The following is a 26,556-nucleotide window of genomic DNA, read 5'->3' as shown; positions in this document are numbered from 1 at the left end:
TTCAACTAGAGTCCACATAATCAGAACTGAACAGTTCCCTCTATGAAATTTGTATTGGTGCATGGGGCAGCGAAAATTTGTTACCTGTGGCCTGTAGTGGAAAGTTTGGGGAAATCTTGTCTTTCTATACTTGTTAAAGAGGAAGAGGAGATGAATCTCTAAGAGGTATCTAGAGGCTAGCTTGTAAGAAAGCTTTCTGGTATTTTTGCTGAGTCTCAGTTTCTGCAGTAGCTACCTAGATAACTGCTGGTGACAAACTTTGGTAAATATTGCAGATGATTATATCAGCTTCATGATGTCATACTTTATTTCCATTGTGTATGGCTAGTGTGAAAACTGAAAAATGAAACACGGTTAGTTGTTTGGAAAACAGATGCAATTGTGAAGATATCTTCACTGTGGGTTGTGATATAGAATGTACTATGTATACATCACTTTAGGTGAACTGTATGTATATATTTCTTTTTATTTTCAACTGCTACAAGAGTTTCCTCACTCATTACAATTACATGGTATCCATGAAACTCCAAAGGATAGATTTGAACAAGATTTTGTAACTCTCTAGTTCTACCAAATGTTGCAAGTGTCTTAATTTTATAAGAGAAAATAGTCACATTGTTTTAAAATAACAATCTAGTGGCCTTCTATGTTGAAGCAACTGCACCATTGGACAGGGGAGGGTTGCAGATGCCATTTATCTGGACTTCTGTGAAGACTTTGACACAATTCCCCTAAAACATCCTTCTCTGTTTAAATTTCAGAGAGATGGATTTGATGAGTGGGCTGTTAAATGGGTAAGGAACTGGCTGGATGCCTCCTCCAGGGAGTAGCGATGAGTGGCTTAGAGTCCTAATGGGCATCTGTGACAAGACATGTCCCCCAGGGCACAGGGTAAGGGACCAGTGTTATTTAGTATCTTCGTCAATAACATCGGTGAAGGGATTGAATGCACACTCAGCAGTTCTCAGATGACACCAAGCTGAGTGGTGCACTTGACACTCCTGAGGGACAGATGCCATCCAGAGGGACCTGGACAAGCTCGAGCAGTGGCCCATGGGAATCTCACGAGGTTTAACAAGGCCAAGCTCAGGTGCTGCATCTGGGTCGGGGCAATCCCTGGTGCCAGCCCAGGCTGGGGATGAACAGATGGAGAGCAGCCCTGCCCAGAAGGACTTGGGGGTGCTGTGGGTGAGAGCTGGACACGAGCCAGCCATGGGCACTCCCAGCCCAGAGAGCCAAGTGTGCCCTGGGCTGCACCCAGAGCCCCGTGGGCAGCAGGGCAGGGAGGGGATTCTGCCCCTCTGCCCCACTCTGCTGAGACCCCACCTGCAGAGCTGCCTCCAGCCCTGGGCTCCCAGCACAGGAAGGACATGGAGCTGCTGGAGAGAGTCCAGAGGAGGCACCAAGGTGATCAGAGGGATGGAGCACCTCTGCTATGAGGGAAGGCTGAGAGAAGGGGGATTGTTCAGCCTAGTGAAGAGAAGGCTTTGGGCTGACCTAATTGTGTGGCCTTCCAGTACCTAACAGAGCTCTCAAGAAAGATGGAGAGAGACTGTTCACAAGAGCATAGTGTGACTGGGCAAAAGGCAAGGGACTCAAACTTGAGAGTAGGTTTAGATCAGATATTAAGAAGAAATTCTTGACTGTGAGGGTGGTGAGTGACTGTCAACAGCTGGCTGGAGAAGTTTTGGATGTTCCGTCCCTGGAAGTGTTTAGGGTCAGGTTGCCTGGGACACTTTTCAGCCTGGTCTAGAGCAGGGTATCCCTGCTCATGGCAGGAGACTTGTAGGTAATCTTAGAGGTCCCTTCCAACCCAAACCATTTTATGATATTATTACAGTCATATTTACTAAGTCCTAAAATAAACATTGGATGCCAAGGCATCAAACCTGTTTTTACTCTTAAAATTTATGGTGGTTTTGTAAGCCTAAGTACCAGGTATTTGCTGTCTCTGTGTGTGTGTTAGCCTCAGATTACAGTGGCTCTTGTACCACTGTCATATATATATTAATGTTATGTAGATGTCACAAACTTGTATTATTCAATGAATTGCATACTAAGAATATGATTATGTTGGGTAGGGATGAAGGGGTCCAGTTATAGATACATCACTCTTACATTAGTGTTTTGGCTTGGTTCACTTTTTTCATCACTTTCTTTAACACTTTGTTTCACTGAGGAAACGTAGACCTAGTGAAGAATGTGAAAAACTTTTATCCCTGTAGCATACCGCCACAGTGGTACATATAGTTACTTTGGGTAAAGAGGGAGATACAGTACGTCATAGTGTTCTGTTTCTTTGTAATGAACAAAAGCTTTATATGTGAGAATCTGTCAGAAGCAATTGTTTTTGAGTTGGTATTGTACGATCACAGTGAGAGCATTGTCTAAGTTGGTCTTTAAGTTTTTCACATGAAATAAAAACACTATGAGAATGATAGATAAGTTTTACGTATGAGAGGGCTGTGATGACAAAACAAACTTATGCTGTGGAGGTGATTGTGTTTTTAATGAAAGGGACATGAATTTTTCAGATTCTTGACCAGGAAAATTCAAGGGTTTATTTAAGAATCTAGGAGACCTTCAGAAGGTCATAAGAGTAATGAGGCAAATGAAATATGTTTTTATTTATGAATGCTCTTGGAGTTAACCAAAAGGATGCAGACTTAATAGTATTTAATAGTTTTCGTTACCAAGACCTCCTCCTATTTGTGAACATGATCTTGTGAGGCCATTTTAGAAGGGAAACAGTATGAGCATAAAACACTTGTTACTTGAATGTGTACTGTAAAATAAATTTTCAGCCACTTTAAAAGCCTTGAAGTTGTGGTAAACAGATATAATTGCCTGAGTAAATTAATTTAATGGGAATGTGTAAGATCAAATAGCATAGAGGAAGCGAAAATAGAAGTTACTTTCTTTTAAAAATATTTCAGGTGATAATGAGATTATTCTGTTAGGGTGAACAGTAAAGCTGTTGAATAAACTGGGGTTTGGAGAGGATTTTTTTTTTTACTCATAATACAGAATAGCAAATATGCCTCTATAGCTCTGGAGGCATTAAAAGTTAAGATAATGCAAAGTCATCTTTTGTCCCCGAGAGAATAAATATTTTATTCATACACTTCTTAGACAAAGAGGAAATACTAAGCTACTAGACCACTGAACCATGGACCTATTGTGTGGTTACATGGAAATTTTTTCTTCTTTTGTATTCAGAATGGTAATAAATGAAAATACTTTATATGTATTTCTTAACATATGGATACATTAGTCTGTTTGATTGAGTATTGTGAAAGCAAAGAGGAATATTATTTTTAATTTTTAGAAATCATCGTGCATTCTTCTGCGTAAAAAATATGCTGGAAAACGTTCAGTTTTCCCATAACCATTTGTGAACATACAATATTCTAGTGTGTGATCCTTGCTACAACATTTATAATGCAGTGATACTTTCTTTTTTATTTTAATTATTTTAAATTTTTTTTAAATTTTTATTTTAATTTTCTACATTTCGTAGGCTATCAGGTAATGATCTGTGCTGTTTGGTGAAAGGTGTTTAGTTTTGGAAGCAGTGTTTTCCAAATCCATAGTAAACACATTTTGATAGTAAATTTTCTCTTTTGGTAGAAGGGCAGTATTTTGTAGGATGAAGAATTGCTTTTACAATTTTATTTGCATTTTTCAACAAATAAATTAGGGTGTGCTGGTAGTTTTGTTTAATACAAATGCATGTAAACTGCACTTAATAAAATTGTGAGATAGTAAGAATCATAGATAATTTATATTGAGAATTGGATTTGTTTTCTAACCCAGATATTTAAATTGGTTTGAAGATAGTGGTTGTCTACAGTTATTTAGTATTTCAAACTGTATGTGTTCCAAGGGTGTTGTTTTTTTTAGTACTAAATAATTTGCCGGATAAAATAGACCGGAAAAGAACCTTTTTGATGCTTAGTGTCATCAGTAACAAAAAGAAAATCAGATTAAAAAGTGATACTCTGTGCCACAGAAATGGAAGGAATACTTTGTGTGGCCTTTAACAGAGGTACGTAAAGAGTTCTATATCTAAAACTCATGTTGGAGTAATTAGGAATGATTTGTATTCCCTTTCACTATTACTAAGATAAAACAGGAAAACTGGTCTTGATAGCCAGTTGTTCAATCCTCTTAAAAACCAGGGAGAAACTTGGCATTCTAAAAGGGTACCTTATAAAATTATGATTCCCCTGAGTATTGAATTGAGTATATTGTGAAATTTTGGGGCTGTTTTCATACTTAAGGTGTTTTAAATTAGTTGATGTTACCATTACGAAGGTCGTGAGGCCAGCTGGTAAATGTAACATAAAATGCTCCTTTTGACTCTTCAGCCCTTACATTCTAGTCTGTCTCCTCCTCTTGTATCATGGGCAGATTGATGGTACTAACTCCTGCAGTGATGCATATGGGTGAGGGCAAGCACAGCAATTCCATTCTCTTCACTCTTCCCCTCCCCTCAAGTGTGAAGCTGTGGTAGTGAATTGTTACAAAATGCCTCAGAGCAAGTAGATATGCTCATGAGGTCTGAGGCAGCAGGGGTGCACAGGACATCTAAACCTTAAGTTTACTTACAAAGAAATTTTGTTTTTAACTTGTTTGTAAAAAATCACTTATGTTGATGGATTAATTAATCCCTTTCAGTTAGCAATGTAGTATTTTTCAGCCGTTAGTAAGTGGCAACATTTTATTTTACGAAAGACTACGCATTTGTTTGTAAAAAGATCTTCTTTCTCATGGAAAGGAACCACTCAAACATATATATACCAAGATTGTGAAAATATTGAAGATCTGAATCATTAAAAGAATATGTTAAAAAATGGGCATAATTTCCTCTTCAGTTAGTTTTCTTCAAAGATGCAGGAACAGAAATATTTATATTTCTCTTTTGAGTGCTCATAGAAATTGGTAGTACTACTGGAAGTTAAAGCTGGAAGTTGTTGAATTTCTGTTTTGATTAAGCAAATTGTTGAATTTACTGAAGGTGAAGAAATGCATTCTGGCAGTTAGTTAAGATGAGCCTTGCCTTCTGCTGTTCACTAATGAAATTTGGGTGTCCTAAGAACTTGAGTGTGATGACAGATTATCCATGCCTTATTTTTGTCAGTGTTCTGTAATTGCAATATGGGGTCATGAATTAAATTCATGTTTGCCAATAATAATTACTTTGTCACAGCTTTTATGACAAATATATTTTAAGTTGATGCTTGTGGAAAGCAGGCAGTGTATCAGTCCTGTTTAATAGGAAAGGTCCTTTCTAGTTTAAGTTTTAAATAAATCTTCCGAACATAAACTTTATTTTCCACCATTTCTGCCTTTTGTTTTCTGAGGGAGGTGTGGCAAAAGAGCTCTATATTTGTATATAGCAGTCTTTATTTGTGTGTATTTCTAAGATAGGTTTGTGCTGAATTACCAAGAATTTACAATTAGTTTGGTTTATATTTATGGTCAATTTAATAGTATAATATATTCCTAAGAAATTATATTATTAAAATATTGTTAGGAACTGATGCTAATGAGTGCCCTGGTTTGTTTGGTGGTTCCTAGGACTAAATCTCTAAGTAAGTACTTTGAGTATTGCAGGTTCCTGTAGAAAGTAATTTAAAAATGAAATCGAATTTTTACTTAAATTTAAATGTGGTTAAATTATAACAGAATTTACTTGTAATTTCCTACTCACAGGACTAGGAAGATATGTATAATGTTAAATATTTTTAAGTATATCCTTTAGTTTAACTGTGTAAAATTTAATAGTATTCTACTGTAATATTTTGATCTTTCTTTTTACCCTCCATCTGACCCTAAAATGTAGTTTTGAAAGTGTTAGTCAAAAGAGAGGCAAGGTAATCTTTCCCTTTTTTGGATAGAGGCATCATTTGATAATTTTAGTACAGAGATAGTAAGGCAAATTTGAAGTTAAGTAGGAAGTACCTATGTAAGCACACATGTGTTGTAAAGCATCTTCTCTCAAAACTGCTTCATTACTGTGATTTTGTTTTTTTAAGATGTTCATGTAATGATATCTAATTTCTTTCCTGCTGGTAGAACGGTGATAGCCTGTCTACAGCATATAGACATTTTTGTATATCAGCAATCTTTTTGCTCTATATGTCTTTTTTTGTTTGTATTGCATACTTGTGAATTTAGTTGAATTCAGCTGTGATCTAAATTAGTCCCTTGTAAATGCTTTTGCTTTGTGTGATTTGCCTGCATCTTTTGAAATTAATGTATTCTAGAAGTCTTGGTAAAAGAGCTATACCAGCATTTAGGCTAACTGCACATCATTGTAGATTATGGCACACAAGGATTTCGGAGGAGACAGACCAGGGAAATGCACATTGAGTATGTGAGACCTTAAACACTGTCTTGGAGGGTGTAGCCACCTGCTTCATGCACGGCAGGTTTCAGAGTGGGTGGCAAATGGGCCTCAATCTGTAGCAGATAACAATGCATAGGTAAGACAAGAAAGTTCAATGACTGAATTGGCAGATGAGATTTTTGCAAACTTAATCTCTTTTCAGACATAAAACTGAATTTTAGTAAGCACTCAGTGACTCTTTCCTTTTTACTTTTGGTGCCCAAATACAGTTTGCCTAAGCTGGCGACTGACCAAAATGGAGAAAAAATTTTTGGAGTGAGGAATTGGGAGAAAAAGGGTTTATTTTACCATTTGTATTGCCTTATGTAGGGAATACTTAGCTTCATCACTCTTCTATATTTACATGTCAGCATATTTTTACTCTAGCAGAGTTTATTCTTCTGAGGAATATTTTTGCAACTTTTATTTTTGTATATTGCATGGAAAAAATTGCATATTAAGATCTACTTGCAGACAGTAAGTAGTGCATCTGTTTAAATAAGAGAACAGGGTATTCGTTTTGTGCCAATTGCTTTTTATATTCCTAAATTTTTTTGCAGTTACTTCTGTTTTAGATTCTGTAGGTGTTCATTAATTGTCAGGCTTTTTAGTTGGAGTTTGAGTGGCTTTTATTGTTGCACCTCAGTCTTTCTTTTTGAATTATCATCTCTGCTTTTTCCTTTTTGCACTTTCATTTATTGAGTAGAATGTAAAATAAACTAATACTTATGAAATCTAATTCAGAGTAGGCAAAATATTGAATTTCTGTGAAACAATGCAGAACTGGAATTCATATATAATAGGCTGCAATACATAAAAAGAAAATGATTAAATCATATCTCACTTATCATAGATCTTTTTGATAGGAGCAAAATCTGTGCCATTAGTTCCAGACCAGCGTATTTCCCATTCACAGTGGTTTAGTGCATAACTTATAAATCTGTCCTCATCATCTTATATTACTTTTTCGAAGCAAGTCTAACATGAAGCAAGACACGATGAATGAAAGTCAGTGAAGGTCAACTAGACAATCCAATTACTAAAGATTCCTGGAAGAACAGCATTGTGATCTATAATAGAATTGTGTGCAAATTTCTGTCTTTGTTGACAAGGGTCATTTTTGTAGAGCTGCAGGGGTTTTTTTTATGGTAATCTAGTTTTAGATTATGCTAGTCTAATCTGTGTGTTTAATATATCAGAATGTCAGTTGTTTAAAAATTTGTTAGTTCACAGAAGCCATAATTATAATACATGTTTTATGTACATGTTCTATCTCTTGAGTAGTGACAATTTAGCATACAGTTACACATTCCATAACAAAGATGCAGTGTGAAGGTGCATAATCATTGCATACAAATCACTGCTAATTTTCCATGTTTTTTTTCATCACTCACTTATTTTTCTTTCATTCTGCTGAATAGATGATTTCTTGCAAGTATAAAGCACATTCATATGGTAAAAGAGATTACTGTATCTGGCACCTACTTCTGATAGAAATAGTAATCCCAGGCTACGTGTTGGAGTTATTACAGAACTTTAAGTCTGTATAGAAACCATCGGTGCTACATGCTGCAGATGATGAATAAGAAGAAAGCCTTAAGCAGAAGAAGAGATGTTTCCAGTCTTAGAAGCATCCTTGGACTTCATTTAACTTTGTTGCTTCTGTATCACAGATCACAGAATAAGTTAGGTTGTAAAAACTTCTGGGGTAACTAAGTCCAAGCTTTGACCAGCACTGAATGCCATGTCCAGTCTTTCCTTAAACACCTTCAAGGACCAGGACTACAACACCTCCCTGGGAAGCCCATCCCAATGTCTGATCAACAGATGTGGTTGAACTTTACCTACATTACTTTTTTTTTTTCCTTGATACAAATAGATCTAATGAAAAAAAAAAAAAAACCCAAACCAACCAAACTTATGCATACCAACATTGTATCATTATGGTTTTGAGGCATATATAAATAAGGACTGATAGGATTTAGTTGTCTGTGGTTCTAAATGAAAACTATGTAATTTTACCTAACTACCAGTTTACACGTAAATTTTAAATAAATTCCAAATCACTACATGTTCTTCTTTTCCCCAAACCCTGCAAAAAAAGAACAACAAAAAGATGTAATATAAATGTTACCTTTTAACCTTTTAGCAGATGTTTGCATTACAGGTATTTTGATCTGTGTTTCCATGCATAGTCTCTTACATTCACCTTAGGAGGAGCCATTTAAATGAAATTGCAAGTGTGTGTTTTTGTAAATATGGAAATACATATATGCAAATTCTTTCCCAGCTAATTCAATCATAGGAAAGTGGAGTCATAATTAAAGTGTTTAACCAAACAGAATGTCAAGTGGTCTTCATTCAGACAGGGTGTCTGAATGGGAAGAACGTTACTAAAAAAATCAATTGATATAAATGACATAGTACCTGAAAAAGAAGTAAAGAATTCCTAGATTCTGGTATAAGAAAGGATGCTGAGAGGAAGGTACAGTTGATTTAAACAATTTTTACAGTGTTTTGCAATAAAAATTGAAGTAATCTTCTCCAGATAGTGGAGTTTTATTGTCTGACGACAAAAGACAGAAACACTGCTTCATTATTTATAAGTCAAGATTTAAGAACAAGTTGTTTGCAGTAGTAAAATATGTGTCTGAGCTACCACAGTAATTGTAAAGCATTATCGGGTTATATCACACTCCTTTTGACTGGAAAATCATGAGGCATACAGAGGTAATGAAGAATCTTTTTCTGATTTAAGAAATGATGCATATTTAAAAAGCACTTAAGGTTCACTGCTAATCTGTAAACTATTTAGTATAAATGGTCATAATCTACGCGATTAATTTTTATTAAAACTATTTTTTCCACAGGTTTTGTTTAGATTACAGAAAACACTATAGTATGGAAAGAAGATATTTTAAGACATAGTAATTTCATTATTTGCATTCAAATTGTCGTTTTTCAAAATCTTCATGCCCCTAAATGTTAGCTATAAGTAAGAAATTATTTGTAGATTGAAGTTTTAAGCTCTGTAATAAATTTGTGATATTATGCATTTATACAACTGATTTTTCATTAGTACATTTTCTTGATAGGTAGGACAAAGCTGTCTGCAACAAAGAATTACACTTAAATCTTCTGTAGGGAGGGTAGACCAAGATTGTAATAGAGTCCTTCTCTAAGATTATTAGCTGAATCAGAGGTTTTAATTTATTTTCTATAGGAGATAGATTTTTTTTTTTTCCCCCCAGCCCTGTTTTGGTTCTGGTAGCATTATAAGTACTGTAAATTTCTAAGCCTTTGACTTGTGATAGTATTTGTCACAGGATTTTGGTAATCAATATCTCAAAAAAAGTACTAGTTGATGTGGCTGTCCTTAGCTTAGAGAACTGGGCAAAAGTAAAAATGGAAGGCTGTGTCAGATCAAATCAGAGAAGAAATTTCTTACCACAATGGTTGGCTTTTGTTCATGCAGGCAGACCTGAGACATGGGTCTCTGCAGATAGCCCGTGATCACTACCCAATTTTTGATTGCATCTGTTCAGCTAACCCTTTTACCTTTCCTTTTGGACTGTTTTCAGTTTAATTGGGTTCTAAATACACAATACTAAAAGTCTTGCCTTTTATTTGGCAGATGTGCAGCAGTAAAAATCTCTGCTCACTGAGAATTGTTGCTTTGAGAAAACTGCACTAGATCTGTAGCAATTTTCAGTAACCCCAAAGCGATACAGCTTTTATGAGGTAGTGGGCCTATAAACCCATATCTCTGGAATATCTTTTCAAAACTTGTTCTGCCAGAGTCCTCACCAAAGTCACCACATGCTGCCAGGGTGCAGGAATGTGACATCTTGGGCACCGTGGAACTCTAGGTGATGGTGATCCAAAGCACAGCAGGAATAGTGTTCCTATATGAATTCATCTGAGGCTCAGCTGTGCACTACGTCTTTCAAAATTTGTTTTGCTTTTCGGTTTTGTGGCAACAGGAAGACATCCATAGAAATTCTGAATGTTCTCAGCATTCAGGAGTTAGGATTCCAGGCACAGTGAGACATTCCTGAGCCATGTAGCTGGAAAATACAGGCTTTGTCCCACAGTCAGTATATGGTTTTTCATGACTGCCATTTGCACTGGGAATATAGACTTCTCAGAGGGAAAAAAAAAAAAACAAAAACAAAAAAAACCAAGAAGAAAACAAACCTTACTTGTTTAATTGCCTAGTCTCCTATGAGAAACACATGTAATATTACTTTTAAGTTGAAATCTTCAGTTGCTGTGTTTTAGTTAAAAAGAAATATAAGATAAGGCATATAAATTCAAGATAGCACACAATTCAAATTGCAAAGTCAATGATGGGTATAGTATGAGTATATGGAATGACAATAACTAATTTGTTACATTTTCATTTTTGTATATAATTTATTAAAATAGTGAATAGAATTGTGTATTGGGTTATTTGCACATAAATAGGTCGACAGTAAGATCTGAATTTGTGGCTATCATCTCTTGCATTGTGTTTCTTTTTTCTCTGCCATCTGCCAGAAATATTTTTTCTTCCTGATTTTCATTAATATATGTCCATGCATATCCATGCAAACTGTGCAAACCCAATAATCTCTCTGAAACTCTTGAACAAATAATAGTAGTGGTAATAATGATACTAAAAGTCTAAATGAGCCAATGTTACATAGAAATTTCTTAAACTGTGTTATGTATGTGCTTATATCACCTATTCAACTGTTATCTGTTTATCTTTTTTTGTAGGTGACAGATCAGTCAGTGAAAGCTTTTGCTGAGCATTGCCCCGAGCTGCAGTATGTTGGTTTCATGGGCTGCTCAGTTACTTCGAAAGGAGTCATTCACCTTACCAATGTAAGTATCATAACTACTTTCTGCTAGTCACTAGTGTTTTGGACTATAGCCATGTCATTGGTGTCAGCCTGGATAAGATTATGTGTGTGATTTATAGCACTTACATGGACAGAAACATGAATAAGTGAATGAACTTTGCATTATTTAGATTTCACTGTATAAAAACACTTTACCTAAAATATATTTATGGGATTATACATTTTCTCACAAGTAACAGTGATGTTCAGGTCAAAACTCTTTAAAATATGTAATTACACCTAATTCCATCGCAAACAAAACAAAACAAAAATCCGTTTTAAAATACAAAATTCTAATTGCAAGAGATTTAGACAGACCTCTGGTTGCAGAAGGGTACCCCCTGTGTACATACATTTTGACTATATTAATCTTCTTACTTGACACAGATACATTTTATTTTCTTTCCTTTTTCTTTTGCATAAGATGAGTGAGTGATGTGTGGGAAAACTAACTTGAGTGAATCTGCAGAAAGTAATTTAAGTTTTCAATAAAATGAATGACTTGAATGAGGTGAACAAACACCATCTAATTAAAATTTGTAACTGAAAGTAAATCTGGGGATCATGCAGACATGAAAACGGTTAAAGAGATCTTGAGGTAGGAAGTAGAGAGCATATTTAATGAAAATGGTGTTTCTTGATGCAGTTGTGAAGGTCTCCTATTGTTATACAGAACCATTCAGCATATTTGTAAATTACTTTCATGATTTTAGAGCTGCTTAGCTGAAGCTACAGAAGAATTGAAAAAAATTTGGAACACATGCAAAAAGAAATAAGCCCAGGAAATTAATTTGTATGGTAAAGTTATAGGACCTCAAAGGATGCAATTTTAAAATCACTGTGTATTAAAGTGATGAGTATAAGGTGTGCATGTCTGTTGGAGAAAGAAATGATATAAATATTTTCATATCCTATGAAAACTACCTATATATAACTATAGGCTTTGTTTCTATATACAACATAAATATAGGAGGTACAAAATTTAGACATTTTACATAGACAGGGTATGTATGTAGTCCAAGGCTTTGTAGGAAATTTCCACTAAAATCGCTTTTCAGCTACATGTTTTTATTCCTGCATTATTCTGACCTAGATTTATTGAGTATTTAATAAATGCTCAATGTCTTATCCTTCAACAAAATGGCTTTATAATCACATTTATTAGATTGAAGAAGAGTCAAGAGCTTGACTTTTTATTAATGTGTTTCTGATTTTCATGTGTTTAATACTAATAAATTATTAGAAATCCTGATTTACATTGGAGTGACCCTGTTGAACGTAGTCCTTCAGAAAATATCTAAGAGGGTGCTTAGACTTTTAGTATGTAATTACTTTGTAAGTGATTGGTGCATGTTGGGACTTGAGATTTAGGTATTTCTGTTTCCTTCCCTCAAGCTACATCTGTACAACTTCTGTAGGCTGTGAATACTGCAAAGACAGTGATGTGATAGCACTGAAAGTTAGGGATTGCTTAACCTGGAGAGGGCTCAAGGGAAACCTTGTTGCAACCTTTCAATAATTAAAGGGTGTTTGTAAGAAAAGTGGGGACAGGCCTTTTAGAAAGATCTGTAGCAAATAGTAATATTATCTGCTGCATCTGTCTTTCCCAGAATTCATCTGTTTATGACATAATTTTTTGTTCCAACCATCTCTAATTAGCTTTGTGGTGTTGACTACTTAACTGGTTTTTCATAAGTGTTTAGTAGTAATTCCAGTCTGGAGTTCCTAGAGAATGTGGAATCTGCTGTTTGCTCTCTGTGGCCTGTGAGTGTGTCCCTCCAGGCTGTGCAGAGGTGGTTGCCTTCTGTCCTGCTTCCTGTGTGCAGACTAGAGATAACAGCAGTGGCCTCGGTTGTGAAATTGCTCTGAGGCTGATGGATGTGTAAAAATTGAGTGGTTTATTATTACTGTATTCTCCCCCTAGTAATGTTAGCTCTCTTTAAAAATACTGGCACTTGAAAAATTCTAAATTACAGTGCTGCTGTGTTGCAGAGCTTTTTTTAATAGCTAATTGTGGGGTATGGAAGAGAAAGTGTTGTATATTTCAGAAAAAGAAGAAACATCCAGGGTTTATTTTCACTCTTTTTCTACTGAACACAATGACAGTCAAAAAAAATTTGCTTTTTGAACAAGACCATGTCATCATGTTGGTGCCTTTTTTCCTTGAAGTCATTATAAACTGAAAAAAATACAGATAAAGTAAATAATGATTAGTAGGTAAGATAAGAGGCACTTCCTGTACATACACAGAAGGAAAGGGTAAAAAAGTGTGTTTATATGCAATTCACAGTTAGACTCTCAGTTAAAACCAGTTGTTTGTTATGATGACCTGGATGTGTTTCATTTTCCTTTAGTTTTAATGTGTCAAACATTGTTGCGAAAGAAGTGAATGACCTCCTCCCTAACATCAGACTATTTAGTCCAACACTTATCTATGTTGTTTTTGTGCAGGTGCGAAGAACATGTGTAGTGTTTTAGTTTATCTTCTGTTTTAATCACATCTCCACTTACTGTTTTCTTGCTTTATCTTTTATTATAACTTCTTTTATTATTTAATTAGCTTTCTACGTATAATTTTTTTTCTTGTTTGCACTCTTTCTCCCATCCACACATCCTTGTCTCTCAAGACTTTATCTCTGGTTATTTTTTACTTTGCTTTTCCTGTAAGTGTGAAGATAACACAAATGTGAAAAGTGCCTGTGCGCATTAGGTGATTGTGTTGAGCACAGAACAGCCAGAAGGGTAATCTTTTTCATTAACTTTGTGGGAATTAGAAACTTTGTATTCTTTCTAGTGAGGTTGTGATTTTGTAATGTTACATCTTTGACCTCAAGAGCAGTGGCATTTTCCTCCCCTGTTGTGGTAATTGCTTCTCAGCAGTTTAATTGTTGCATTTTTAATGGCATTTTTACAGCTGGCATCAGCAAATCTTGACATCTAGATATAATTTTATTACCAAGCCACTTCCTTGGTTTATTACCAAGCCTTCTTCCTTTGGTTTCCGATATATATGCAAGGGTAATAGCTTCGTAGTGATATACTGTTCTTCTATGCCATATACTTCAGACAGACAGACTGGTAATTTTTGTTACAGACATCTATTTATGTATAAATCTTTGTACAGAACCTCAACAGAAAAAAATTTTGAACTTATTTGCTAAGCACCAATGCATGAAGACAGTTAATCTAAGAACTGTTTTTGGAATAATGTGATCTTCACTTCTTCATCTCATAATCGTTGGACCCATGTCCAATCCAACTTAGTGATACCTGTGTCTGAGTTGGTGGTCAGCATGAAGTCAGTCAAAATTTTGATTTGGAGTAATTTTTTTGGGCTCATTCAGTGTAGACATCGTCAGCAAAACAGATACATAATGATAATGTACAAATGACAGGACTGATTTTACAAAGGCCTCTCTGAACTGGAGTGATGTATGATTTCTTTCTAGTGAATGATTTGTTTTGACACCAGGTGTTCTGCTTTTTGCTCTTTTTCTGATAGTATTTCAGCATACATTCTGATCTTAAAATAATTAAGCTTCCTGACTAAGGGCGTGATTGCTGTTCTTTGGCTAGATACGGAGAAAAGAGCATCTTAATAAATTTGTATAATAGGCTGGATTTCATAAGATGAAATATGATTTATTTCAATCTGTTTGCCTTTAGTAATGTGTCATTTTAAATATTAGTCTTCCAATGACAGAAAAAAGGCATTAAGTGAGGGTTTTTGAATACAGTGATTCTAGGGCATTCTTCATGAGTTGGCTTGAAACTTTACCTGATATGGTGCTGTGTAAGTGAACATTTTTGCATCTTGTCAGACTGAACCTGATGATTTTGTTGAATGAAGTTAACTGTGTCCCTCTTAAGAGATTCTTGTTGCTTGTTTTGAAGAATTTGATGGTTTTACCCAACTGCCATTTCTTTCAATGAAGTAAAAAAGACAATGCAGAGACATTGCATGGTTCAAAGTGTTGGATCTAGGAAACTTCCACTTCTCTTCTGCCACCCCAAAAAAATAAATTAGAACTACTTGACAGTAAATAACATGAGGATGTAAACTATGAATCAGTAAAAATGTAATTCTACAGCAACTTATATAGTTTATAAACTGGAAATAAGTCTTGTAACACGGTTACTATATGTGCAGTTTATATGTCCATGTAAGTCCCTCCTCTAGAGGTAATTAAATCTTTGTTGTTGCAACAGAGTTTTTGATTGCTTGTTTTTACATAAGCAATGGAACCTTAATGTTTCACAGTACCTAAGAGTTGAAATTAAAACTTAATAATATGCAAAACATTTTGATCAGTCTTTGGGAAAATAGTCTCCTTTGTAACTATTCAATAATTTTCAAATTATTTAGGCCATGTATGATTACTGTTCTAGGATCACAGAATACCTGAATTGAGTAATTCAGTTATGGCAGCTCTTCAGTAAAAATTAATGAATGTGAGTAACTTTTTAAAAAATATTTCATAGTTTCTATTGACATTGCAATTCAAAGAATGTGGTTTACAGTTTTTTCATGTTACTGTTTTTAATTTCCTGAAATCATATATTTGCTTTTGGAGACTTAAGTCAGAGATCAGTTTATTCCCTGAAGGCATGTATACACAGAGTGTCAAAAAAATTATGCTTAATTAGCAAAAGATCTGAGTTTAAAGCTCATTAAGTCCTTATAAGGACTTTCCTTCTGAAAGTATTTGGCTGTCATACTGAAGAGAATTAATCTTACATGAATTGTTTAGCAGTGGACTTGGCGGTTTTAAGTTTCAGTTGGACTCAGGCTTAAAGTTCTTTTCCAACATAAATGATTCTATAGTTCTGTTCTCTTCTGTGCTTTTTAGGGCAGCCTATCTGTACAGGAATTGTGGAAGCGTGCAATGGGAGAAAATTTGTGTACCTGTTATATTAGCAATTTCAATTCAATAACATCTAAATACTCATAGGAGTTGATACACCCACCCTTAAATTATCTATGATCCCAATGGTAATAGTAATTTTCTATCACCTGAAGCACTGCACATATTTTAAAATTCCAAGTTTCTGTAGTCAAGATAGAAATCTTATTAATTGCATAACATTCAGGCACACAAACAGTATGATAATCTTTGAATCTTCAGATGTATCATTTGGTATAAAATTTCATTTAAGGCAACTAACCAAAGTATTTAAAAACCCCAAAGGTTTTAGCATATTTTAAAATATCTGAGATCCAAAAGTAATGATATAATTACTTTTGTGTAAGTGATAATCAGTAATTTCAGCAAGTATGTGTTTATAAGTACTGCACAAAATTAAAGTGTTGCTGCTTTTTAATAATTCTGTTATTTTCTGTTTCATATTTTTAAGCCTCTGCCCACTTATTTGTGTTGTGTGTTTTGTCACATTAAATGTTCCTTTTTCCATTAAAACATTTTGACTGACGTAGCTGAGTTCAAAGTTTAAATTCTGCTCATGCATGATAATTTGCAAAGCTATAAAATTAAGATTTCAAGAAAATCCTGGATATCTGCAGAAGTGCTCTGAAATTGCTCAGTAAAATGGTGTTGCTGCATGAAAAAAATAAATTTGGTTAAAAAAAATCCAAAAGGAAAAATATTATTCATCCTAATTCTGTAAGATAGAGGATATTCTGTGACTTAAATACTCATTCTCTTGAATAAATGCTGTTTAAAGGTACAATATTTTAATATCAGAATTTATGAATGCACTGTAGAGTTTAGCATCTGGTTTTTAATATTCTGCTTTGGAGAAGTTTGGTTTTTCTTTTTAACATCATACTGATTTTAGCTGTGAGGGTTAAAATTAGATTGTAAGACTTACATTTTTTTTCTTCCAATTTTTTCATAGTTGTGATTGTAGCATTTTTCCCTTAAAATTACTTCTCAGGTAAGATATAAAGTATGAAATTTGTCATTAGGGTATATATATATTTTTAATGAAAAATTATTACATACACATTTATTACAATTCTCTCATCAATAATGAGATGTTGATACCTCTTAACTAGGCAGGGAGGTATTCTTTTCACTGTCGTATTCAGATTGATCCAAAATTGTCTCAAAAGTAAGTGTGTATTCAGTTCTGCAGCTCTTGAAAGCCATTGACACTTCTGTGATGGCAATTTTGAGGTTGTAGAGACCATACTATACTTGTGTATGTATCAATCTGAAACAGTCTCTTCAAACTTCTAAGACACAAAGGTTTTCTTCATTGAATGTGTTGTGCCTGAGAAAAAGAAGAATTAACTTGTCAAGTAGATCAAGTGTTTAAAATGAAGGAATGTGACAGTAAAAAAGACAAGTGATGGTTGAGTTTCTGTATATTGAATATAATATTAGATAGACTATTACTCGTGTGAAGGAAAGAAGCAATGAGGGAATGATCATTCTCCTGTGATGGTAAAGGACAAAATCTACCTTGAAAACCCTATTAATTTGGTGGACAGGAATTCTAGGAAATCGTTTTAGTTTTTGATTCCAGCCATGCAATGCCAATTTTTTTTTTTTCCTAGGAAACCCCAAATGCTTTTTGCTGCATTCATCGCTGCATCATTGAGGTAGATTATATATGGTTGTTACCTCTTACCTAATTTGAAGCCACAGTCTTTAGGCATTTTTTAAAGGAGCACTGGCCCTTTTCCATGCATTGATACTTTAGTATATATTTGTATGGCTTAGTCTGTAAGTAATAATAATGGCCAAAGAATCACCAGTTTTGTCATCTTCTCATAAGAAGAATGTTGTTGAGAAAGAAAGCTTGGGGTTTTCTTAAGTGGGAAGATTTTCTACTTGTCTTTTAAGTTGCCTTAGTTGTTTAATGTCAAAGAACACACTTATTGTTGAATTGTCCAGCAGGTGTATTTTATATGTCATAGGCATAGACCACATTATTCCCTGCATGGTTTAAAGGCTGAAATATCTAGTATGAATAGCTGTGTGAAGGTGAGGAAATTTACAGTTGCTGGAAGCTTCCCTTTCTTGTAATTTATACAGGAAAAAATGAGAAATTGGTTATGAGCTTTTTTTGGCACATTGAAGATAAACTTCATGCTGGTGCAGTATGTATGAAATGAAAATAGAGCTTGTAAAAGGTGTCTCTTTTACCAACACAGTATCCATAACTATATGCTCTGCTCCCTAATATGCAAAAGGTATATCAGAATTTCAGTGGGAATACAGCAAGTTACCTCCACAGTGATACCTGTAGTAGTATCATAATAATAGAAATATTATTGTCCTAGATTCTGTAGATGTACCCTGTAGGTGTTCCTCAGGGGTGAGGGTTCTTGATATTACGCTTTGTTTTGCAGAATTTTTGGGAACGGTATGTGGTTTATCTTCAGTTTTTGTTTGGAGCCTGTTAAAAACTTAAAGAACAAAACTCCAATTTCTGTGGAAAGCTACCTACATTCGAAATCTTTTTCTCTTCCTGTTCTTCTTTTCTTCTCACCCCACACTGTTACCTCTCCCCCTACCCACCTGTCCTAAATGCATTGACTTAATAATTAACTACTGAAGTGGACCAATTATGTGATCTCAGTTGGATGTCTTTACCTAATCAAATCCTTGGTGACTTAAATCACTGATGAGGATCATTTTTTCTCTCTTACAGGGAAAGTAAATTTAATTAAAGTGTCAATATTGCCTAATGCAATTATTTTTCTAGAGTATAACAGAGATTATTTCAGACAGCTTAAAAAGCAAACAGTACTTGGAGGTTATTATGACTAAAGTGATACTGAAGAAGTCTGTAATTTTTTTTTTTTTTTGCATCCATAACTCATAAAAGTTGTAAAAGGGTTTGCTTTTGAAGGACACAAGAATGATTAACAATATTAATAAGTCAGTTTAATTAGTGCATAACTTGTAAACATACTGTTTTGTGACTCCAAATTTTGTTGTTTAGAATATCCAATCTGTTATTGATAACTGTGCAGATAAGACTACAGTATAAATACTGTATTTTTCAGGGAGTTTGTATTGTTTGTTTTCTTTGAAAGCCCTATACTCTGGAGTCGTTAATTACATTCATTTGAATCTAAGCACAAACATGCTTTTTCACTTCCTTCCATGCCTTATTTTTCTTATGGCTGAATGAGTTGATATTTTACCTTGGTATCTTACACTCCATGTATTTAAGAAGAGGAGGGCCTAGGCCCTTATTGTAGGTTGTATAACACCTTGAGTGAGAATGTCTGGATTTTATGTAGTAACTGAGTTGCTGAATCACACCTTTGCTCTAGCTGAATTCTGTGAATATCTCTGGTGTGTGTGCTTTTTGTAAAAGATACAGTAATCATATCTTTCATGACTAGCTTGCACATACTGTGCAACTTCCAAAAAAATTAGCAATTTTTTCAACACTTATGTATGTGAATGAATTTCAGATTATTTCTTTCTCTCATATTTGTCTCAATAGCTAAGAAATCTTTCAAGCTTGGACCTACGTCATATCACAGAACTGGACAATGAAACCGTGATGGAAATAGTAAAGAGATGCAAAAACCTTAATTCTCTCAATCTGTGTCTGAACTGGATCATTAATGACAGGTAACTTCATTAGAGCATCCAAAAGCAGTGTAATGCAAATTTAACTGGTTTACTTAGTTGAGAATAATTCTTCATGACTTGGGGATTGGAGGAGATTAATTAAAGCAAACAATGTTTGCTGAGTGCTTGTTCTTGCTTGTTTTGGGTAAATCATCCAGACACCTATTTTGTGGGGTGTTTGCCTATTTCTGCAATAGAGAACAGTTTAGTTATGACCAGATGGCAGCACTAATTTGTTTAATGCAGATTTCAGGAGAATGTGCTGTGTACAAAGAGTGATTGAAATGTTCAATTGCTATTGAACTGGCTCATTCAGTAGGTGTCCAGGATTTAGATAAAATTATATACCCTCAAACAATGAAGCATACATTTGGCTATATAAATAAAAATAAACTGCTTGTGAAATATTAAGTGGAATTCCTGTATTTTTAGAAAGCAACAAGGTTGTTTTGCTGGTTTTGGGGTTTTTTTGCAAAGAACTTCAGAATCAAAATGGAAAAATGACATTGGGTTATTACCTGGCCTTTTCCTTTTGACCAGAATACCTCCTAGCCTGCTGTATTCCAGTCTTTTGATCAACTAATTTATTTCAACATCAAGTATGTGGAAAAATATGTAAAGTTATATCACAGATGAGATGAAAATGAGAATTTTAAAAGTGAACATTTTTTTTAAAAACAAAAAATTGAGCGAAGTCAGTGCCCGAGGGTACACAGGCAAGAATATTTTTAATTACTTCTGACAGACTATTACATTGTAACTGCTGCTTTAGATGAAAAGAAAAAGACACTTTTAACAGAAAGGGGTTCTAAAACAGTTTAATATAAACCAGAATAATGTGTTCTAGCCATTGTACTTCTTTCCCATGATTACTTTTTTGTTTTTTTAATAAGGTATGCTTTCAAGGTTTTCAAAGGTCATTAAGGGTGTACTAATGTGCAGGTAAGCTAGGTAAGCTCAGACTTTGGTGAAAGTGTAATATTCTAAAAGTAATAAAATTGCATTGTGTTCAATAGAAAGTACCAGTAACTCTCGCCATAGCTTCTTTTAGCCCTTAAGACTTTTTCTTGGATTTGTTTGTTTAGATCAGACTTTTGATGAAATTTCATTGGTTTTGAAAGCATTTAGTTGCCTCATCTTTCTCTCTATAAGGCTTTATTTTCACATGTGGAAGGAGGTTACTGGAAAATTCCAGGATAAGCTGGAAAAAACAATAAGAATAAAAATTCAAATTAAAAAAACAGGCGGTTTTCAGATTTTAATTAAAGTACTTATAAACATATATCCATCTGCTTGAATGTTTTGTGTACGGCAGTCTGCTAAGTTTGATCTGAACGGCTGTCAAATGGTTCTTGAAAATCCTTGATTAGAATTACTATAATAATAAGTATATCTTTTAAGTCTATGCATATTACTCTGAAACTTCACACTGAGTATGAATTATAAGAATTGTGAATCTTAGCAAGAAAGGAAGCCCTTTCAAGCAGTGACAGATAATCTGCTTCTGTATGTAGCTTTTAGTTGTTTATTTTTGTTTCTTAAGGTTTTCCATTTAATGTTTTTTCAGATTGTACTTGTTTGTATGTAATATACCAATTAAAATTTGTAAATTTGAATTATCTTCTAGTTCAAGGAAAAAAAAAAGAGAGAATTTAGAAAATAATTAATGCCTGTAAATCTGAAGCAGTTCTTTGACAATTCAGATATTTTTCCTATTTTAAAAGTGGCATGAAACTCGAAGTACTAGTCTGAACTGAATAAAGTTGGTTGCTTTACTCCTCCTAAAAGCTCAATTGAGAATAATGGAAAATTATATAAAAGGAATGTGATACAATTGCGTGACTTTATTTGAAGAAAACACCAGTTTAGTGCAGTATTTTGAGTGTACCCACTTTGAGAATACAGGTGAGCTTTCAGAAGCTCAAAGGACTGTTCAGGGGTTTGGGTTAAAATGCAAATTAGTTTAAATTAAGTAAATTAGTTAATTATTAGCCTAACCTTTTTTTTTTTTTTTTTTTTAATGCCATTGGCGGCTCCTAGTCAGAGGGAATGTCAGAGGAGATTCTGATTCTTCATACCTTTCCAGTGCATTTGAGACAGTAGCAGTCTAACGTTTTTCCCGATTCCTGGTTTTAAAATAAAGATTAGTTCCACCTCTCCCCTACTCCCCACCCCATTATCAAGCAGGTTTACTTGTGAGATCCAACTATAGAGGACTTGTATTCCAGATCTTTTCAAACTTAATAGGACAGTGTTCTGCTCACTTTAGAGAACTGAGGGCTAAGGCTTCCTTAAAACCTTGGAAAGCTCAGGTTTTTTGTGCATAATATTGAGTGTGAAAGAAAACTAGAAATTTTTTTAAATACTAGTATAACTTAAAAGAGCTAAGTAGCTCTTAAAGGCAGTTGATTATGGCTTGGCAGAAATAAGTCACTGGTTTTAAAACTTTTTTTTAGATTTTATGATTATTTCTAGAAATCCATTAAAATTCTTTCCATAAGCAAGAGTATATCTCTAGAACACTTGCAGTCCTTGCTTGTGGCTAGGTGTTAGAGTTAATCCTGTGATCATTACATTTCTTCATAGGTAACTTAAATTTTCAGAGTGCAAGAGCTGTGCTTGGAAGGCACTTGCTAAGATTTTTGTTGCTGTGATTCTTCTGCATATGCAAGAATTGATGAAGACTGTTGTTTCTGTGTTTCGATTAGAGCTCTTTTTTGTTTTGGACATATGCATCTAAAAAGCTTATGTGGGGCAGTAAAAAAAATAATTTACCTAAAGCAAAAAATATGTTCAGTTGAGATACTCTTGACATTAGTTTTAAAATGAAGAAAAAGCTCACTCAAAAGCTCAATATACTGTTTTTCAGATTGGTTATATTTGTTATAGAAACAATCCTCCTTCTTTCAAATATGAACAAAACCAAGCTTGCAAATTCTTTTTTTACGCATCATGAGTAGATTGCATCAAGTCGTTGCAGTTGGAAAGGGTTGTGTTCTTTGTACATGGTGAGGTGAATAATATACTCTGAAGCTTGCTTTTGGTAACCTTATCACCTTGAAGTTGTTTTTATGGTCACTGCCCTTGTTCCTTTGAATTTCAGTTGATGAAGTAAAGCCAGAACATCTAGAAATAAATCTTTTGAGGGATTCAGGAAATGTAGTATGATATGCTGGCAAAGTTTTCAGGGGTATGTGGCTTTTTGAATAGTTTGAGGAACATCTGCTATCTATTATATCCATAATGATCAGGAGGCAAACAGCAGACCGTCTTACTTTATTTTGTGAATCTCATCAATGTGGACTGAGAGTTGCAACTCACTTCAACATCTGTGTTACATAATTCACTTAGGGAAGACATTTAAAAGCTATGCAGTGACTCTGAAATCTTAAGAGTGTTTCTGCTTGCTTCAGTCATGGTCTTATTAAAATATTTCCTTATATTTGTATAATATTTGTATAGAGGATGTTTGCCAGCCCCTACTGTAGCTATGTTTCTTCTTAGAAACATAGGGAATAATGCAGATAAGACAAGGAACTTTATTTACAGGTACAGTTAGACTTTTTTGTGCCATGGCACTGCCAGTCACCCAGGATAAGATTCCACCTGCAATACAAAATTATCAATTAGTTTTGCAGTCAAAGGACAATATTTTCTCAACCATTTAAGAACTTTGGTTCTTCCTCTGTAGGTGGTGCTACATGTTCTTGTAATAATGTCTCAAGAGAGCTGTATTTTTTCATGTCATTTATTACACACATTGTATGTGATAGCAGGTGCTAAGATTTGCAAAGCATCTGGATGTTGTTGAGAGCAAGTTATGGTTGTGACTTGGAGGATGATATGCAATATCTCCATGGCACAGTAAAACAGTAAGAATTTTGCTTATTTACCTTGTGGTGTTGCTAACCATCATTGGACTTCTGACTGGTGATGGAGGGAGGAGAGGCATTAATGTGCATCTCCTTGAGCTGTTAGCACAGATGGAAAACCTGGACATAGTTTCTGAGAAAACGGCTCTTTCTTCTTTTGTGTTTCCATGAAAATCCACTATGGATAAACCAGAGTAGGCAGTGTAATGGGACAGTCTAGCCACACTGTAATGATTAAGATTTGTTGGTGAGGATTATAGTTGGAGTCCAGGACAGAGGAACTTGAAAATACAGACATTTCACAAGGAGAGCCGTCAGGAAGTCAACATACAAAAGAAATTCAGTGGAAACATGGAAACAGATCATAAGCCTGAAAATCAAACTATTTGTACAGCCTCAGAGTCAGGAGAAATAAGAATTCACCTTCAGAGAGTCTCCACCTACTTTATTTGACTAGGTCACTAATGCACTGCCAATTTCTCTGACCCGGGTATCATAGTTGTTGGCATAGAGCATTTTGGGGTTTTCACATTGTTACTTAGTAGAATAAATTTTGTTAATGTTGTCTTCCATACATTAGAGAAGTGTTCAAAATTTTATGTTGACTGCCTAACATGAGTTCATGTAAATCCATGTAATCAGTGTTGGGAGCATCTGATGAGATCTGGATTTGTTGTGGGTAGCAGATACAGTGCTGAAGATTATCTCAACAGGAGATTAGCTGAATGTGTTTAGTCCCAGAGCTGCTGGTATATGTGAATGCCCCAGCATTTCACTAGCAGACAAGAGCATCACAATAGTAGCTCCGTTCTTACAGAGTATTTTTAATAAAATGCAAGGCTAGTGAGCACTAGAATTATTTTCTGGAAAAGTAAAAGAAAAAGTTTTTTCCTCATGAAATTAAAAGTCTCTGCATATTTGATGTGGTAATTATTTTAATGAAATTGCTTCTAAATGAAGAATTCAGGGCTTTCATCTTGCCTATGCTTTTCCTAATCAAAAATGTTCATTTTAACTTTGATAACTACAATGCTAATATAGCATCTTAGTATTCATCACTTTAGATGTGACCGAAGTTGAAAGGTACTTCAAGAGCATTGACACTTATTCGTGTAATATCATATAATCTGGACTTGTGGATATAGTAAAATCTTCCAGAAGATAACTGTACTTTAATACAATATTTGTCATTAATCACTCTAGGTGAATACTAGCATTCCTTTATTCTAATTTAATTTCAGCTATTCTGAGTTATCTGAGAGATCTCCTTAGAGTACTCTGCATATTTTTTAGATGTTTAGTTAGCTGCATTAAAAACTTGAACTCAATAAAAACTGAAAGAATGTAACACAAATCAATTTTACTTTTAAAATTACTTACCCTTTTGAATGTCATACTTTTTAATTAAATTTAGAAGAAAATTTGCTTTACCCTGCAGATGTTTTGTGAAATGATTTGAAACTGACTGTCAAGTTTTTTTTTAAATTCAGAACAAAGCATGGAAGTTGGACAAAGAAGAATAAACCTAAGCATGGCAATTTTCTTTATTGACTTTAAGTGCTGGATCTTCTTGGTTTTTTTTTTTTTTAATGATTATAAAAAAATAGAAAAAACACCCCCTTTGTGATTAGTCCAGAGTAATGGGATAAAGTGAAATGAGACACCCACACAGGATTAGGGGAAGAGTTTGAGAAGAAAGGAGCAATGGAGAAAAGTATTGTGAACTGGCTGTGACCCACATTCCATATTGCTCTCTGGGAGGAGGAAGAAGGGAGTTGGGAGTAAACTTTGCCAGCAAAAAATGGCAGCTGAGGTGTTTTTAAATTTGTTTTTGTTTCTCATTGTCCTGCTCTGTCTAATTAGCAACTAGATCAGATTCTCCAAACCAAGTCTGTTTTGCATAGGTGGCAAGTGATTTCCTATTCCTTATCTTGACCTCCAGGCCTGTTTCATCTTATTTTGTTCCCCAGTCTTGCTGAGGAGGGGGGGCTGAGAAGCAGCTGGGTGCCCACCTGTCAGGCATTTAAGGTATCCTTACCCACACTTCCATACTCTCCTGCACAAACTACTCCAGGGTACGTCCTACCCATGGCCTGCAGTTCTCCAAGGACTGCTCCATTGTGGTTTTTTCCCATGGGGTTTCAGTTCATAAAGAACATGTTACTCCAAGCGTGGATCCCCCCCAGCTCAGTTTTGTGATGCTGTGAACATCGAGGTAGCATTTATGCTTCTGTGTTTCCTTTGGTAGACTTGGGCGTTGTCACTCATACCTTATTTCAGTGATGCGATATCTTACATGATTTAGTTTTGCTCTTGTTGTGCAGTACTGTGTGAGAATGGCACCTTTCAGGCCCACGAGTGCAGGATGAACTTCCTCCAGAATCAAGCAGTGGCCATATATTTATGCTATTCTGACTCTCTTTGTTTTAAATGTTTTACTCATCAGTGCAGTGGAAAAAGAATTTGGGTTATGATTCCACACATATCTCAGCAGTTACCCCGGAAACACTAACTTTACCGGTGTTAGTCATCCTTTCAGCTTCTATTAACATGCCCCAAACCCACGTTATAAAGACTTCTGGGTACTGTTTCTTCAGCATTGTTATCAAAGAAATTAATTTTTACAAACATTTGATTAGAAGAGATCACTGTCATACTATCAGCAGAGTTTAACTGATGATAAAAATCAGAATGCCTTTTATATAAGTAAGTGTAACTTTCCATTTATTAGCTTTTAGCCTGCTAATTCTGCTTATCTCGATAACGGAGATAAAACTGGTATTAAAAGAAATAGTTTTTTTAGGGACCATTTTTTGGTGGAAGTGGATGTTTTCAGAGACATTAAA

General features: G+C 34.7%; 1 protein-coding gene across 2 annotated transcripts in view; it reads left to right on the top strand.

Moving 5' to 3' along the window:
- FBXL17 (F-box and leucine rich repeat protein 17) overlaps positions 1-26,556 on the top strand; it is a 269,579-nt gene that overhangs the window by 69,949 nt on the left and 173,074 nt on the right. For both annotated transcript variants that reach the window (XM_059873473.1, XM_059873474.1), the window contains exons 5-6: positions 11,156-11,263; positions 19,708-19,838. In XM_059873473.1, coding sequence (XP_059729456.1) covers positions 11,156-11,263; positions 19,708-19,838 — 239 coding nt within the window. The remainder of the gene's footprint in view (positions 1-11,155; positions 11,264-19,707; positions 19,839-26,556) is intronic.

Source organism: Haemorhous mexicanus, chromosome Z (assembly GCF_027477595.1).
Source record: "Haemorhous mexicanus isolate bHaeMex1 chromosome Z, bHaeMex1.pri, whole genome shotgun sequence".
Lineage (NCBI taxonomy): Eukaryota > Metazoa > Chordata > Aves > Passeriformes > Fringillidae > Haemorhous > Haemorhous mexicanus.
This window is presented reverse-complemented; position numbering and strand designations above follow the sequence as displayed.